The 19,267-nt window shown below is 37.1% G+C and overlaps 1 protein-coding gene across 10 annotated transcripts in view; it reads right to left on the reverse strand.

The window, feature by feature from the left end:
- Nucleotides 1-1,599: 1,599 nt before the first annotated feature.
- Nucleotides 1,600-19,267, reverse strand: part of rca2.1 (regulator of complement activation group 2 gene 1) — a 31,860-nt gene continuing 14,192 nt past the window's right edge. For 5 of the 10 annotated variants that reach the window (XM_050065079.1, XM_050065078.1, XM_050065071.1 and 2 more), the window contains 12 exons: nt 12,810-12,998; nt 12,509-12,608; nt 12,210-12,286; nt 11,938-12,117; nt 11,615-11,794; nt 9,967-10,017; nt 8,634-8,813; nt 7,146-7,163; nt 6,996-7,043; nt 6,463-6,532; nt 3,980-4,040; nt 1,600-3,684 (listed from right to left, as the gene is read on the reverse strand). In XM_050065079.1, the coding sequence (XP_049921036.1) occupies nt 3,980-4,040; nt 6,463-6,532; nt 6,996-7,043; nt 7,146-7,163; nt 8,634-8,813; nt 9,967-10,017; nt 11,615-11,794; nt 11,938-12,117; nt 12,210-12,286; nt 12,509-12,608; nt 12,810-12,998 (1,154 nt within the window). In that variant the 3' untranslated portion in view covers nt 1,600-3,684. The remainder of the gene's footprint in view (nt 3,685-3,979; nt 4,041-6,462; nt 6,533-6,995; nt 7,044-7,145; nt 7,164-8,633; nt 8,814-9,966; nt 10,018-11,614; nt 11,795-11,937; nt 12,118-12,209; nt 12,287-12,508; nt 12,609-12,809; nt 12,999-19,267) is intronic. The other 5 variants (XM_050065074.1, XM_050065073.1, XM_050065077.1 and 2 more) reach the window with 5 other exon arrangements.

The following is a 19,267-nucleotide window of genomic DNA, read 5'->3' on the forward strand; positions in this document are numbered from 1 at the left end:
ATGAAAAAAACTCATAGCATGTCGTCCAAAATGATGAAAAAAATCATAGTATAGCATGTCGTCCAAAATGATGAAAAAAACTCATAGCATGTCGTCCAAAATCATGTAAAAAAGTCATAGTATAGCATGTCGTCCAAAATGATGAAAAAAAGTCATAGTATAGCATGTCGTCCAAAAGGATGAAAAAAGTCATAGTATAGTATGTCGTCCAAAATCATGTAAAAAAAAAAGTCATAGTATAGTATGTCGTCCAAAATGCTGAAAAAAAAGTCATAGTATAGTATGTCGTCCAAAATGATGAAAAAAAGTCATAGTACAGTATGTCGTCCAAAATCACGAAAAAAAGTCATAGTATAGTATGTCGTCCAAAATGCTGAAAAAAAAGTCATAGTATAGTATGTCGTCCAAAATCATATAAAAAAAGTCACAGTATAGTATGTCGTACAAAATTCACGAAAAAAAGTCATAGTATAGCATGTCGTCCAAAATCATGTAAAAAAGTCATAGTATAGTATTTCATCCAAACTCATGAAAAAACATCATAGTATAGTATGTCGTCCAAAATCACGAAAAAAGTCATGGTATAGCATGTCGTCCCAAACTATGAAAAAGAGGTTTTTCTCATGATCTTGGACGACATACTGTAACAGAAAGATGTTTTTATGACACACTTTACCAAGACATTTTTAAATGTTTTTTTCTAATGACATAGCATACTATTTCATTTTTTAAAAGTTTTTGTTACATACTATGATATGACATTTTTGTAGCACTATACCATAACTTTTTAATTCTTTATTTTGACAACATACTAAACTATAACCTTTTTTTTATGATTTTTTGTTACATACTAGAAACTTTTTATCATGTTTTCACAACATACTATGGCAGTTTTGTATGATTTTTCTGTGACATAATACACTATGAAAAGTATAAAATATTAAAGTGTTTTTTTAAGACGATATATACTGACTCTTTTAATTATTTTTTTACGGCATACTATATGTCGTCATTTTTAAGGACAAGTTTATGATTACACTTTAGCATACAAAATTATGACATTTTTATGTAATACTAGTCAACGTTCAAGAGCTATACAAGATGTTTCCAAGGTCCACCTTTGGTCTGCAGTCTGATAAATTATGCTATAGACAGTTTCCACTTTAATTATTTCTCATGATTAGCCTAAAAAATTTGGGATCTCTCATATTTCAGCTGGGAAGTATAAGAATTGTCCCATCGGCCATCAGAAACAAAAATGAGGGCATCCCTTCCCATTGGTCAGTTTGAACCTACAACCCTGTAGCTGTGAGGTAATAGTGCTAACAACTGCACCATGCTGCTGCCTTTACAACTTTCAATAAAGGCCCTAAAGTGAGTCTTTCAAACTTCTCTATTTCATACGTATGCACATTAAGAAAACACTGAACACACTATTGTCTGGTCAGTTGTGACTCAGGAGGCAGGGCAGGTTATCTGCTAATCACAGGGTTTGTAGTTCAGTCCCCGCTGTCCATATCTCCCAGTGCTCCTCATGGTTGGTCAAACCTAGCCTCAGGTGTGTAAGAGAATGGTTGAATTACAGAAGAAAATTCAAAGCACAGTCCATGATTATGTTTATTTCATTAATTAATACAAAAGAAAGTGCCAAAATAGCACTTTTCTGACTGCCTCAAAATCATACAAAACTCTGGAAATGTTCTGACACAAATTTATTTTAATAAATAAAGATAAAAAGCCAGGCAAGTGCAATTTTTTTCAAAGATCACAGTCTATACATCTTTATAAGACACAGACACAAAGCCCGTATTTCAATACTCTTAAAGTCTGCCTCTTCTTTTGAGTGGTGTGAGGGTGAACAAATACCAAACTGACAGTGGCAGAGAGACGTCTGCAAAACCAATTCTTTACGAGGAAAATAAATAATGTACTCATTTAGAACTTAATTTTTCTATTTTTACGTCATGGGAAACTTTTTTTGAAAGCTGGTGAAGCTACAGGACACGAAAACCAATGTGCCCAACATGACATTACACATGGCTAATTATTTAGCATTAGCATTAAGCTAAGGCAGGCCTATAATTAGGCCTCCATTAACAAACGCACAACAATTGACACACAACAAGCTAAAACACTTGATAATTTGCATTAAGGCATAAAGAGCATGCCTTCTGCTCAGGCACTGTGTTTGGGACAGTTTTATAGATCCCTTTGTTATCTCTGGAAAGGTGGAAGTTGAATCTACATGATGGGAGGACGGGTTTATCGGCTATATGAGTGAGTGATTTTGCTGGTGGATTAACTATTTCAGCTACACAAATGTTGTCATTTCTGATATACAAAATAGTTACAGGCGAATCCACTGTGTTCTAAAGCATAAACTAAAACTGTTGAACTATGGCCGTCCTTACACCTGGTATTATGTGCGTCTTGGGTGATCCGATCCTAAGAGGACAGCTATATGTCTGTCTGTTCACACTTGGCATTACAACGCTTCTCAGCATACTTCTCAAGTGACCACTTGTGATCGGCTCTTACTTCCACACTCTATCATCAAATAAACACGTACATCACTTCTGTTTTGCAAATATCAAACGTGTTGTTTTTAACCGGACTGAGGTTTGTCATGCTGCAAGATCACAAGCTCCACACTGGGGATAGCTGCTAAGAGTCTGCTCACATACACACACACACACACTCAGTGACGGGGTTTTGTTTTGGTGTTGGTGTCAGTTTGTTTGATAGTTGTTGCTGTGTTAGCTTTTGCTACCTGGGCACATGCTGACCTGACTGCTGGGAAGAAAGCTGCTCCAGAGACGGTCCTTCAGCACTGCATCTAACCTGTGTAATGGTAGCAACAGAAAGTTTACTTATCCGGTAGGGAGAGTCGGATAATCAAGGATGTCGTCTTAGCAGAAGGTCCTTCAATGCGACAAAATACTGTACACACTGCTGAAAAAATATGGCCATATGCAGCCATTTGATTAAATCTCAGGACACATTGACAACGCACTATACCTGTACTTGGAGCTCCCCACCTGTGATCCAATTGTAACGCATGTTAATACCAGGTGTAAACAAGGCCTTTTGATTTTTGAATGTTTCCTAAGTCTAAACAAAAATAATTTAACCCTACCAGCTGTGTTTAAGGTCGAGCATGCATATATTCCTAACTGATTTTGCTTGTTTTAAGCCATTGGTGTAGCTGAGCTATACTGGTCAGGCTTAGCTGTGCTCTGAGCTACAGTGCAAACATTTATATTCATACAGAGCGTTCAGGCCTCTGATAAACATGAAATCACATTCCTTCATTATAGCAGCACTGAAATATGCTGCTGTGATGCTGTCAAGGAAAGGGAAGGCATCCCAGACATTACTGATTTGAGTTATGCAGAATAGAGGGAAAAAAACCTAGTTATGAGTGACCTGTCAAAGATGAAGATTATTGTGGACTAACTACAGAATCCGCTTAAAGCATAAACATAGGATTGAGCTCAATTTGTTGAGGTTTCTGAATATCAGGTCGGCTTTTGATACTAATGGCCATGGAGTTTCTTCAGTCTGTGGCATCCACGTGCACATGGACAGCACAAGTACATTCCAGGACAAGTCCCGTGACATTCCTCTTCTCAACTGACATTTTTCAACCCCAGCAACATTGGACCAGCAGGACCGCGATGCTTACTACAGAGAAAAAAAGAAGCAAAGAAAAGTAATCTAAATTAGACATGTTTAGGCAAAGTGTATGACAGTGATGAGTTTTAGGAGAAGTAGCACAGGAAGTGGTCCGACAGGTTAGTTAGCAGCTATAAAATTATAAAGAAAGGGAGGAAAACATTAGTGAAACATCACAGACAGACAGTATGAAATTCATTCATTCAAGCATCTGCCTACATTATCACGATTCCTGGTCATCACATCATTATCTGTTCATTTGGCATAAACGAGTTCAAGCGCCCTCGGCGGTCCATCCTCTTACCTAGAGTGCTACATCCTCTCCATCTTTTGGAACCACATTGTCAGGAATGCCGCTCCGAGAGCTGTAATCCAATAATGACTGGTCAACGTTACAGCTTAGGCACGACGAGGTAGATAGGAAGCGAAGCAAGTTTAAGGAAGATCAGAGAAGCAGCCTCTTCACCCACAACACCACACACCGCCCATTGAAGGAGACCTCGCAAACACACACACACACACACACCACAGCCCAAATATCCTAATTTGTGTGGGTGTTACTTTGGGATGCAAAATGCTACCTGTTCATTTCTAACAGCAGAAATCAACAGGTCACCACAGCATCATCGAGAGCACTAAATTTCAAATAGCAGTTTCATATTCCTGGTGTTCCAAAATTTAAAACAAGATCACTGTAAAAAATAAAAATAAAATAAACCCTGCAGTGTATGGGCTCTTCACATTGTTTACATAGAATACAAATGTGAAGAGCACGCACCTCTTCTGCAGAAAGAAATACAGGACAGTAATAGCACCAAACGCTCTGTTGTCACGTTGTCATCATATTTCATTGACTCATGGCCCAAGCTGTGAAACCTTCACGCATACTTAAGTTTCAAAACTTTATAAGAAGCGGTGTGGCAGGATTTATTCAAATCTTCAATTTTGAAGACTTTTGAAGAGTCAGGCTTTTCACACAAACAACTCTACCCCAACAGGAAATGAAATGTGTTTGCTCAGAAACGTTTCCAGAACCTAGAACTTCCTATTTTGCAGATAAAAATAGCCAATGTACCAACCGAATAAACCGGAAAGTCAATTTCAAACAAGAACTACAGACTTCTTTCTTACATTTTATGGCGTACTGTGAGATGACATTTTTATTGAAAATTTAATGGCATAGTATACTATGACTTTTTTTTTTAATGACATGCTGTACTGTGACATTTTTTTATGCCATACTATGACTTTATTTGCATACTAAACTTTTATTTGCGTTCTTTTTTCTTTACTTTTTTATGACAAACTACAGTATGACATTTTTATGATTTTTTTTATGGCATACTGTACTATGGCAATTCTTGTGACATGCTATACCGTGCCTTTTTTAAAATTACATTTAATGGCACACTATAATATGGCATTTTTGTAATTTCTTCAGGATATTATACTATGACATTTTTGACATACTTTAATATGACATTGTAATGGCAAACTATGACTTAATTTATGCCATAACATTTTTTTTTTTTTATTGTACTATGACATTTTTTCTGATTTTTTTTTTTGCATTCTATAATAATTTTAATGGCAAACTATGACAATTTTATGCAATAATATAACATTTTTATTACATTTTAATGGCTATGACCTTTTTAATGAAATTCTATCCTTTTTTGCATACTATACTATGACATTTTTTCTGATTTTTTTTTTTGGCATACTATGACAATTTTTATGACATGTTATGTGATACATTTTTTAAAATGAGTTTTTCTGGCATACTATACTATGGTATTTTTATCTTTTTTTGCATACTATATTTTGACATTTATGATTTTCTTTATGGCACACTATACTATGACATTTTCATGTTTTTTTTTTGTTTTTTTTTACATTTTACTGGCATACTATGACTTTAATATATTTTTTGACATACTTTACTAAGCCATTTTTATGACATGCTATACTATACATTTTTTATGATTGACCTACTATACAATGGAATTTTAATGACATACTATGACATTTTTATGACAATCTATACTACGACCCTTTTAATGGCATACTGCACATGGACATTTTTATGACATGCTTTACTATGGCATTGTTATATTTTTTTTTGGCAAACTATGCTATGACATTTTTGTGACATTATTGTTTTTTTATTACATACTTTACTATGGATTTTTTTTTCTTTATGGATTACTATACTATGGCATTTTTCATGGCAAACTAAACTATGACTTTTTTTATAGAATACAATAACATTTTTATAAAATTTTAATGGCAAACTATACTATATTTTTTTTAATAACTTTTTATGATATACTATACTGTAACTTTTTATGACATTTTGCTGGCATACTGTATCACTCTTTTTAATTACATGTTATACTATCACATTTTTATGGCATACTATGACATGCTGTACTATGACCTTTTATGGGATACTATATCATCACATTTTATATAAAATTTAAATGGCATACTAGACAATGACTTTACTATGACCTTACTTGAGGCTTTCTACTAAGTGCTTTGAGGACTTACTACAGCGCCCCTTAATGACAACGTTGACACTGTGTGGTAGAGAAAACCCTTAGTCAACAGTGCACACAACTTCAACATGCAACACTTAATGGCACTTGACAGACAAAGAACTTAAACACTGTGAAAATGCTGACTAAATACAAAGCACTGAGATGTGAACAAAAGATGAGGAAGCCACGACAGTGACAAAGCCATTGTAAGGGTTAGTTGGCGTAAATGAATAAAACGTGTTACCCTCGCTTTGTCTTGATGCACGGGAATCCATAGAAATACCATCCACAGAAAACGAGGGCAACAATGACGACTATTTTGATAAGAAAAACAAAATTGATGTTTGAAGACGATGATGTAAAAATGACAGGCCATGAGGCCAACAAATGTAGTGTCATTTAAATGCCATTAAAAGTGTTAGATTGGTAATCCCAAAAACTTTTTTTATGAAAGTGCTTCTTAAATTACCTCTGCTCTTTGTTTGTGAGAATATAAATTTGATATTATTTAGCCTTACATGCACATTCCATGGCAAAATGGATATCATGTACAAAACACAAACCACAGTCAAATGACAAAATGAAACACAGCCCTTACTACATGAGTATATTCTTTGTTATTAGTTGACCCAAATAAGAACATGGTGCCCTCTCCAGAACTTTACAGTCTACTTTAATTACCCATATTTTTATTCTGTGGACAGAATGATCTTATTTGGGTCAACATTATCTCTTTACATTCTTGATCTACTGTTAAAGGATGAAGTTGAAACTTACGTGTCAAACCAATACCCAACCCCAGAGCCAGGCTATTTCCATTGTTGCCTGTAAAGAAAAAAAGACGAAAGAAAAAAATAGTGGTTTTGGTTATACTGCAATGCTTCTCTGCTACTTTTAAGTAAATATGAGATTTCTTTGATGACTTACCAGTTGTGTCAGAATCAGCTGAAACAGAGATGAAAGTTAAAACATTGAACATCAAGTCCATCTACATATCCACACAGACATTATCAACTGGGCTCAGCAGTGTTTTGAGGAAACATTAATGTGAAGGACATTATGATGAGATAACATGTTTGGCAACAGCTAGTGTGACTGCTTTGACTTAAACACAGTATAACTGGACGACTGCTCTCAGCTCTCCTCATGTTTTGGTCTTGAAATCAATTATATACCTATGATGAACGTAATTGTTATATGTATGTATGTATTTATTTATTTACATCAGTTGACATTGTTTTCGCAAATTGGAGTGTGTGCAAAATTATGGAAATATTCAAGGTGGAAATTTTCCATGGGAATTAATGGGAATAAAACTGAAACATTGGGGTTATTTGCTCAGTTGTATTTACCGTGTCATTTGTAAATAGAAACTAATCTTTTACCATATCATGAATAGTTCATTAATTTGCCAAATAAATCCATTGACTTGTCAAATACATACAATGTAAATTGGTGTTGTTTGAGCTACTTATCCATACTGAGTTTATTGTATACAGTAGATGTCAGTCAGCATGCCCCCAGTTTGGAGAAGCAGGCTGGAATACTGAGTAGGGATGCTCGTGATTAGACGTCTAAATGATTAAACGTCCGCCCCCTCGCTAGTCAGAACCAGAAATATTAGTTGACTAAACCAATTAGTGTTTTATTCATGTATGGAGCAAAATGCTTCTCATTTCAGCTGAAATTTAACTATAATTTAGATGTTGTTTATTAACTTTAAAGTGAATTGCTATCATTTCTGTCAGATAATCTGCAAGGCTCAATGTGCCCCACATTTCAGAGGCCATTTATTTATATTAGATGTTATTTTAGTGGTTAACTTTTGACTGAGTTGCCGTCATGTTCACGGCACAAAGTGTCTCACAGTGGCATTAAAATCTGACATGGTTGTTGAAGATTGTGATTAAATGCTTCAAAAGGACTCTTAATGCACACAATATTTTTTGGGACAATGTTTCAAATACTTAACAATAAATTGTGCTAAATTTTGACTGTTTTCTGAGTGTTTTTTCCTTTTTTTAGACTAGTCGACTAGTCCTAATTAGAATTTTCATTTAGTCAACAGGGAAATTAGTTGCAAGGAACATCCCTAAGGACGACCCTGAATTTATTTCATAGATCCATCCTTAATTTCATGGCATAAAGAACGGGCATTTGAGTGAGACAAAGACAAAGGAAGTGTTGCCATAGCAATTTCCTGACTTGTAAAATGTAACCACTGAGCAAAGGGAGAAAAAAACCTATGCAAATTGGATCTAAAAGGGAAACCATGGAGAGAAGTATATAGAATGTTACATGATAAAACCTGTAAGAATATGACAGCATCTGAATTACTATAAATATGTTCATACATAACACGCTGTCTTTTCTGTACAGACCTAAACCAAGTGCTAATTGTCATTTATGACTTACCTTGACATTCTGGAAGTCCAGGTGACCACTCACCATCTCTCCCACATGTCAGGGTGGGCTCTCCTATCATTTTATACCCAGGTTTGCACTGGTACGTCACCAAAGACTGGTATCCATATGGGGGTTGAGTACCTCCAATCCTCTCAGCATTTGTAATAAGAGGTTCTTCACATCCACGCACTATAGGCAAAAAAAATCAAATGGAAATTAATACAACTGTTCAAAACAACTTTTTCCAGAGTATATGAGAGCATCAGTCACTGCTGAGTTTATAGGATAAATAACACGAGGCTATTTAGTTTGTTTAATAAAAGGACAAGGTATGGAACTGTTCTATAGGGAAGGTAACCTTACATGACTTCTGTTGTGATCTGGCGCTATATAGAAAATAAAATGAAATAAAATTAACTTGACCTTCAAGGGGGGTCGGGGCACCCCTCAAATATAATGGTAGGGGAAACACTGGTATAGCATAATTTGTTTCGGAAAAATGGATTGGCTAACTGTTTATGGGTAAAATTAACACTTGGGAATGTTTGTTTTTTGAATGAATTTGAGTGAATTCAGTATCTTTCAGATTCAGATTCAGAATACTTTATTAATCCCCGGGGGGAAATTGTTTTTGGAACAAAGCATTTTATAGCATTTTGACGATTTACTGCAAGAATGTGATCAAATACTGTACCTTGATTTATAAGAATCATAATTTATACTTGGGAATGTTTGTTTTTTGAATGAATTTGAGTGAATTCAGTATCTTTCTGATTCAGATTCAGATTCAGAATACTTTATTAATCCCCGGGGGGAAATTGTTTTTGGATTCACTCAAATTCATTCAAAAAACAAACATTCCCAAGTATAAATTATGATTCTTATAAGTCAAGGTACAGTATTTGATCACATTCTTGCAGTAAATCGTCAAAATGCTATAAAAAAAAATTCTATAAATATCACAACCCTATTTACCTTGTTGCAAGAAAATAAACTCTAAATTCTTTTGTATGCTTCACCAGGACCATTTAACAGCATTTCCTTTACCCCAAAAATATGATTATAGGTTGATCCAAGATATAATCATATGGCTTTAATACTGTAAAACACCTCAGACTTTTGGTGTTGTTCACCTCAAAAAGTCCTTTTTTGGCCCAAACAAAGATTGGCTTATTTGGGGTGGCAGATGGGTATGCTAAACCAATTAATAACTATGGGTGTAAACCACAAGTTTCATCACATCCTATGCCAGTGGTAGGGGAAACAAAGAAGTTGCACCATTTTATCATGTGACAAACACTATGGCACTTCAGATGGTTTTGAACATTAACATAGACTTTACCTGATGGTGTGGTGGTGGTGGTGGTGGTGGTGGTTTTAGGTGTGGTTGGTCCTACAAAAACATAAAGGGCTAATCAGGACAGTGTTACCAACACATAGACATATTTATTCACTTTGAATATGTTGTTGTTGGCTGTAGGAACTAATTAAAATACATTCCACACACACTTTATTTGACACAGAAATTATTACCTCACTGTTACCCCATATAATTGAACCCCCACCAGTCCAGCACTACGTTAGCATGCTAGCTACGTTAGCTATGGCTGATTGAAACAAACATCTGTAATCCTGGCTGTTTGATAATCCAATTGTATTGCCCCATCTGAAATATTTCCATGACTCCATTTAAGTACTTTAAAATAGGTGGGCCTGTATAGCAATATAGCCACACACTGTTATATGCCCACTTTCCAGGCATTTGCAGATAAGTACATTTCGAGCGCTTGCTAACGGAACTCACTGGTAAGCACATACGAATACTCTGTAAAATGTCATGGCTGCACCCCTCTTTGGGGAAAAGAAAAGCAAAGATCATACAGATGTCGGTGCAATTTGACGTGATTGGATTATAATTTTGACAAGTCTGTATGCATTTATTTCTTATTAAACATTTGTGTTTGTAGACATGTCAGATAATTGTTTTGTGACTTGGAGCTAGCACTGAGCCCACACTGTCACTGACTGCAGTACCTGAGGAAATATTATTAGATTTTGGGAACACTGAAAAGGCGATTTCAGAGATAGGCAGACAGAAGAGTCTCAGTATGCGTTTGAAGGATATATCCAGGATGTCAAACAGACTCCGCAGCAAAAACAGGTTAAAAAGACAAAAACAGTTAGCAGTGTGAGCCCAGTGTGCAGATCACAGTGCAAGAGTAAAAGGGAAACTGGGGCGTTGGTAGCGCAGTGGATAGAGCCGGCGCCCCATGTACAATGGCGATGCCTCGCTGCAGTGGTCGCAGGTTCGACTCCAGCTTGCAACCATTTGCTGCATGTCACCCCCCGTTCTCTCTCCCCCATTTCACTCTATCCTGTACATTAAAAGGCAAAAAAGCCTGAAAAAAAAATCCCAAAAAAAAAGAGTGAAAGGGAAACTTTCCCAATTTTCAACCAGCTGTGTGTCACCGCAGTGTGTGCAGATTAACAGAGTCAGACAGTCAGCTGTACAGTTATCAGACCCTTGCCAGAGCTGACTGATGCTATGCTATGATTGGCCAGTCTCGAGGGGCGGGACTTAGTGAAGGGTCAATTTACAGTATTTCTGATTTCAAAACTTTTCAAGGAATTTCATGACTGTGGTAACCCTGAGCTAATTTCATAGATTCATCTTAAAATTTTAATTTTGGCATTTTTAAAATGTAGTTATTTCATGGCATATCTAACGGGCATATGAGGGAGAGCAAGAAAAAGAAACTGTTGCCATAGCAACTTCCTGATTTTTAAAACTTAACCACTTAGCTAAAGGGAGAAAACAAACCTATGCTAATTTAATCTAAAAGGGAAACCATGGAGAACATTATCTGATTAACCTAATCACATGTAAGAATGCGATAGCATCTGGATGATTATAAAATCATGTTCAAACATAACAGGCTAACTTTTCTTCACAAAACTAAACAAAATACAAATTGTCATTTATAACTTACTATGACATGTTGGAAGTCCAGGTGACCATTGGCTGTCTATTCCACATGTCAGGGTGGGCTCTCCTATCATAGTATACCCAGATCTGCACTGGTACGTCACCGTAGACTGGTATCCATGAGGGGGTCGAGAACCCCAAATCCAATCAGCATTTGCAATAACAGGCTCTTCACATTGAACCTCTGCAGACAAAAAAAAAATTTAAATGGAAATTATTACAACTGTTCAAAAGAACTTTTTCCAGAGTATATGAGAGTATCAGGCACTGTTGAGTTTACACGTGGAAAATGTTAAAAGATTGGATAAAAAAATGAAAAACACTTACTGATACATGTGGGAGGAGGAGGGTCAAACCTTCCATCAGCTGAACATGATATTGTTCTTGATCCAGAGAGTGTGTAATCTTGTTGACAACTGTACTCCACAACTTCTCCATACTGATAGACTTCTTTATCTGGCCTGAAAGTGCTGTTCTGTACTGGAGGTGGGGGATCACAAGTCACCACTGCAAAATACAAGTGACATCTTTTAGAACAGAGACAGACAATGAGCTTTATTTTGTCATGTTGCTTGTATTAACACAGAGAGATTACCGACCTTCACACTCAGGCATCCTGCCCATCCACCCTTGAGCTCCACAGAGACGTTTGTTGGTTTTTCCAACCAATCTGAAACTAGTAAGGAAATCCAAAAAAAAAAAAAATATATATATATATATAATAATTAACTAACTTCAGACAACAAATTTCAAGAAGGATCTGCAGGCCCTACTGAGCACCTGAGAGTAAGTTTTTTTTATTTGGAAACACAATTGGTGCTGACATTTTAGACTTAAAATATATCTGTCATTACATTTTAAAAACATGAATTATCAGAGTTATCAGCTTATTACTAACCCAGCGTTGCAAGTGACCACTAGTTCGTCACCAAACTCTATCCCTTGAGGGTAGTCAACGTATCCATTTGGCACTTCTTCAGCAGCGCCACAGCTTCTCCCTGAAAAAAGACAACCCTCACATGGATTAAATTCCTCCTTTAAAATTGACTGGATATTATTATGCACAAATAATTCAACAGGCTGGCTACTTCATATTATCAGTTACTCATCTAATCAAAAAAAGAGAGTTTGTTCAAACTGGCTGTGAAATACTGCTGCTATTACCAATCTGAATGTAAAGATTACGTGCTAATATTTACTCTCGCATTTCAGCCTCACAGGACTCCAACTGCCAGCAGTACAAATAATGGATGCAGACCCTCCTGCAGACACGTGGCCAACAGCACAGGCAAAACTAACTTTGGTCCCATCTGGGAATGTGTCTAAAAGAATATATTCGTCCTTCAAATTCATGTTGTTTCCTCCTATAGGTCTGGTGCAGTCTTGAGCTATAATGAAAAAGAAAGAAAGGAAAAGATGAACACAGAACAAGTGTGGCCAAGATAGCGTTACACAAAACACAAGCTTGTGTATAATAACATACAGTATGCAGCAAGCTTATCTGCTCTGCTACTAACCTTGAGTTGTAATGACAAGGCCAAGACTGCTCAGTAGAAGATAGTAAGTGGCATCCATGACGGTGTATGATAACTCTGAGTGAAGTCAGTGAGTTTTCTGGCAAAGAAAAACACAAACATAAGCATTGCAAAAAATTAAAAATTATATGTATTATCATGAACAATATGACACGGCACAACCCTAGTTTATACTAGCACTGATTCCAATCATGCAGAGCTATCTTCACAGAACACATTAAATTACAGTCATGCAAGCTTGGATGGATTACTGAACGGGCCTACCAGGCACAGGCCCACTGGCCCAAAGCGTCAGGAGGCCCCTTGGCCTTCACTTGCAAAATGTTACTCAAATTAACTCGTATCAACCAGAAGAAGACTCAAAATGACCATCAAGAGACACATGAGAAACAACTAGAGGTGCAAATGAACCACAGAGACACAAAATATCAAAAACAACCACACAGAGACACTAGGCAACTACAAAGAGACATAAAACAACCAAAAAAAGACTTAAGATTACCTCAAAGAAACATAAAACTGCCTCAAAAAGGCACAAAATTACCAAATAGCAACCCAAAGGGAAAGAATGCAGCAAGGAGACACAAAATTAGGGCTGCCCCCGACTAAGAATTTCCTAGTCAACCATTAGTCATCATTTAGGTCCATTAGTCGACTAGTCGCCCGCATGTTTGCGATATTAATTTGATTATTAAATGATATATTTTGGACAGGGCAACACAATGGTTTGAGTTGAAGGTGTGAGAAAGAATAGCATCAGTAACATTGTTAACACTGTGCTACATTACAGAGAAATACAAAACCGTACTAATGAACCTTCATTAATATAGGCCTATATTTTATCTACAAGTGCACGTCACACACTGAGCGAGCCGCCTGTTAATGACGCTGTGGGCTAATGGGCATGTAGCTACTTCCATGTTTCAGATGATACGTCATGTTTGTAGTCGACCAATGAAGATGAGTTTACATATCACCTTGGGTTCGTCCTTCACCTTCTCAAAATGATCCCACACTTTGGATTTCCTGCCCGACATGTTATTAACTAGCCTGTGGAATAACCGCAGGTACCAGCCCTGGAGATTAACCTGACTCCTGTCTGACTGCTGAGCGTGGACACTTCTTGTGTCTGTCCTTTCAAATTAAACTCCCATATGGTCCAGTTATATAGAATTTGATTTATTTTGACAAGGTGCAGCTCTTAATAGTGTTTCACTTTTGTTTTTTCTGCGACTAAGCGACTGATGAAATCTTGCCAACTTAACAACCTTTCTGGTCAACTTATGTTTGGTTGACTTTTAGGGGGCAGCCCTACACAAAACAAAATACACAAAATTACCTTACTGAGATACAAACAGAAAGATGCACAACGTCTACAAAGAAATGCAAAACCACCACAACCACTTGCGTCTTGCCCCTGCCAAGGACTGGTGATGAGGCATTTTGCCTATCTGTGCCGAAGGACGCCATTACCTCATAATCTGCCAATGCATGCCAGTTATCTTCAACTGTGAGTTACATTAAACTAAAACGTCAACTTAAGAGTTTAGGTTAAAATATCACAAACAACGATACAAATGTAGTCTCAAATGTATGTACACTGGTCACTTGCCAGTCTTGGTTGGTAATTGTGCTCAGTATTGTCCTTTATTGCCAAACGTCACTCAATATAAATCAATGTTAGCTTATGAATGTGACGCTGCTTATATACTTTATCTTAACGGGGTTTTTCACAGCTTAGCTGTAGCGTCAGTTTCAACTGGCAAATCAGGCAAATGTTTTAAAAGGGAGGAACACAAGATAGTCAGCACAGCAGTAAAAGCTCACCCCGTATAATCAGTAACATTACCGCTGTAACGTATCACTCATGTTTTCCAAACAGTGGGCGGTAACGAGTCGCGGTTAAACTAACTGCGTAAACCGAACTCTAACGTCCATCTATATGTAATATATGCCGAAATTACCTGTAGATCCCAAAGGTGATGAAATCCGCCAAACTGTGTTCACCTGACAGTCTGAATAAGCGCATTTTCACTATATTATCAAAGCGTGAAGTCACAGCAGTTCCTGTAACACAGGCTTAGAGTTAAGCTAGCAGGCTAATGTTAGCTCACCAGTTAGCTAACGTAACATCGTCAACCGTTAATTCTTCGTTGTTTCCAGTCGTGTTACAGCAGTGTCGCTCTTCTGTTATCGGTTAATTTCGGTTAGAGCAGTTTGTTAAGGCACGAAACAGTTTTTGACTTACCCAGCTGAGTGTGAAGGATCACTACAATGGTCGCTGAGCTTCAGTGATCTTCGTTTCCTCCCTGAGCATGAACGGGTGTGACTTCCGGTCTGACATAGGCGTGGCTTTTGCATGTATTCAGTTAGTCACATCTGACTCACAGCAAAAGTCAAATGAGCACACTGTTGACCTCTATCCACGAGACTTCAATAAAACACTACAAACGTGTTTTTTGGACTTTTATCGGTGCTAATAACTGATCTGAGTGTCTGTTATGCCTCAGCCTACCTCCAAACAAACAGTAAATAAATGCTACATCAAGAAAACCCTCTGTAGCTGCTGGTGGAATGTAACTAAGTATATTTATTCAAGTACCGTACTTACTACTTACTTGACTTTTTTACAAATTAAAATGTTTGCATAAAAACATAGGACAAGTTCATAAAATATGCTGCTTTGTTATAAGGGACTGTTCTTTATTTATGTGGCTGGGGTGGTACTTTTTTTTATTTTTACCATTCCCTGAAGCTATTAGTATTTCTTTGAGTGTCCCTGAGTGACTGGCAGAAAATGCATGATCCTCCCTCGACCATAAATTAGGCAGTAGATGTTTAAATCTTACCCCTTGATGTTTGAAAGTGAAGTCATGCATGTTGCTTAGTTAATGCAAACTGTTTATTTGTGGCCAAAGTTTAAATGAGACATAGAATAAAGTGATTTTGATGAAATATCACTGTTTTAAGATCACATCTGGTTTTGTTTTTTCCTGACGGAAGCACTCATGGCACATGATGCGTCCAAGGACTGTTGAAATTTGAAAATCCAATGACAGTTTCTGTTTTTACAGTTTCAGCTACGATAAATGGTGTAATTTTTTAAAAGAAAACATGTCTGCATATTTTCTTTAAAAGTCTGCAGTAAAATAAAAACAAAATACAGCCATTTCAATTTATATCCCCCTCCCTTAAGCCAAAACAAAAACATAAGCCCCTCCCCAGTGTTTAGAAAATAACTTGACATGCCTCCCTCTTTTGCATCACCCCTCCTCCCCCCTCATAAGTAACGAACAGTCCCTAAATTAAACTACCCAACAGATTATCCTCCTGAGACCCAAACTTTTGTATGGTATCCTTTTTTAATTTCTCCTAGTTAATTCGGATCAATTGGACCCGATAAGTATAAAAAACACTGTCAATAATAATAAAGTCCCAATGTCCTCAGATGAGTACCTCCCAATAAACAGTGTCTTATCTCGTTACTGTCGCTAAATTGGTTCAAATTTGTTGCCATATCAAACTACAAACATTATTAATCATAAATAAACAAGTTTGAACCATAAAATGTGATCAGGTTTTGGACCTTGTCCACTTTTGTGTCGGGATCGGCTGCACACTGACTTGGCAGAGATGGCTGCCATCTTGTTTTTACATTAATGAATGAATTGTGCTCTTACTACCACTAGATGGCACAAAAGTGTCCACGAACGAGGACAACAGGTCTAAGTTAAGTAGAATGACGTATAAGGTCAAGTGAACCCAAAATGTGATGTCCTCATATGAGGACACAGGGTCTCAGGAGGATACCATTAGTTGATTAATCAGTTAGATGGCTGACAATTGGCAGCTATTTTATTAAACATTTAAGTGACCCTCTAGTTTATTTTGAATATTTTTTATGTACTGGGGGCATGTTTTAATTTCTATTTTTTTACACTTTTTTTTTAAATAGGGTACTCTTTCTTTTCATACTTAAAGTACATTTTCCTCATTATACTTTCTTACTTTTACTTAAGTTACATTTCAATGCAGGGCTTTTCTTGTAACAGAGTATTTTCACAGTGTGGTTTTTTCCTAAGTGAAGGAACTGAAGACTTCCTCCACCACAGCATATTACCATACAGGGCTTAAGAAGCCAACTGGGCACCCCTTCCCAGAGCTGTTTGGTCCATACGATGTAAGGACAGGGCACTAGATCTAAACGTCCTATAGAAAACCTGAAAGGACTAACAGAAGGTTTAAAGATGGCGTCGCTGTTGTGACTAAAGTGAATGTGAATGCAACTCCTTACATTTCCCAGAATGTCTTTGAACTCTCCTGGTAATGTTGACTGATGTGTCGTGTTCTGTCTAGTCACAATTTGCCTTCATTTCAATGGTAACAATGGAGACCACTGGCCCAGGCATTCACAAAGCGTGATGTAATGGTCCCTGCCCTGGCAGGGCCAATAAGAGGAAGTGATGTACTTCCCACAGAGCACCAAGTAATCGGTCTTTTTATAAAATGTTCCTCTTTCACTATTTTCCTCTCCTGCCCCTAAATCACACAGCCCACTTCCCTTTTATGTCACTTCCAACATCTTAAAAATAATACAAAGCTTGTGCAGGGTGGTTACAGAATCTTGGGAATGGAACATTTTATTTTTTATGATTTGGACATACAAAGTCATTTTTTACTTTCTAGTTGTAATAATGACGGGTACAATATTTACAAAAAACAGACAAACCCAACAGCCCACATAGTCTGAAAGTGACAAACAGTTTCTACAGTACATTGTAAGTAGTACAATATTAGGGGATTTGCAGCTTTTCACACAAGGAAAACGGATGGCTCCATCGCAGTTACTGGACACCACAAGTTCAAGGATGATAACTCTGCTTTCTAGCTTCAGATCGATGGGCTGTTATAGGTAATATATTGTACTCTGTGTCCAGCACTGAATATAATCCTCCTTATCAAACTCAGTCAGTATATTTCCATGTCATAAAACAACTCATCGCTGATTCATTGTTTGTGCAACAGACTGGTTTCCTAATATCAGGCTAAAGTATTTGCACTTCTCTGAAGACACTTTCCGTGTGCACACAGGCCTACATCACTCATAAAATTTACACTCTAGTTTTACCTGGAACAAAGACTAAAGCAACAGCAAGCTTTACATTTTTATTTCGACACGCTCCGTCTTTGAATCATCTCTCAAATCACACTCATGTATCAAAATAAAGCCAACATACTGGAAGTCAGTGCTGCCACATGGCCTTTATAAGGACCCAGTGTTGATGGAGATGAGAGCAGTGCTGTTTGCGGTCAGGATCTGTGGGTTTGGCTTTCCGCTGTAAAACACCCATGGCCTCAAACACGCCCCGCCCCTGTTTCCTAATCTTCTATTGTATGAGCTGTTTACATGGAAGAACAGAATGAAAATAAGCACTCAGGCTGACTGCATTTGCTTGATCTGTTAAAAATAAATTCACATTCTAACAAATCAGGAATGTTCACAGAGCAACAACTGTTTTTCATCATTAGCCATGGTCAGCACTGCCATTTGTAAAAGTTCTGATGTTTATTGATACTATTTCAATAAATATAAACATAAAGGACTCTATGTCAGGTATCAGTTCAAGGGGGATCCAAATGCAGACTAACAGGCATGTTGAATTTTTAATAAAAAGCGAGCTTTAATTCAGACGATAGAAATGATCCAGTACAGGCAGGTAACTAAAAGTCCAAATGCAAGCAGAGCCAAAACTAAATTGAAATTCTGAAAAACTGAAATCCAAACAGCACACCAGGCAGGAAACGGAGCAGGGAATGACACCAGGAACACAGGGGTGAACACAGGAGTGAACACAGGATGAATATGGGATGAATATGGGAACAACACAGAATGCACACAGGACGAGCACAGACAAACTGACCAAGAACAAAGGGAAACACAGGTATATACAGTATCTCACATAAGTGAGTACACCCCTCCCATTTTTGCAAATATTTCATTATATCTTTTCATGGGACAACACTATAGAAATGACACTTTGATATAACTTAAAGTAGTCAGTGTACAGCTTGTATAGTAGTATAGATTTACCTTCCTCTGAAAATGACTCAAAACACAGCCA

The sequence above is a fragment of the Epinephelus moara genome, chromosome 16, assembly GCF_006386435.1.
Source record: "Epinephelus moara isolate mb chromosome 16, YSFRI_EMoa_1.0, whole genome shotgun sequence".
Taxonomy (NCBI): Eukaryota; Metazoa; Chordata; class Actinopteri; order Perciformes; family Serranidae; genus Epinephelus; species Epinephelus moara.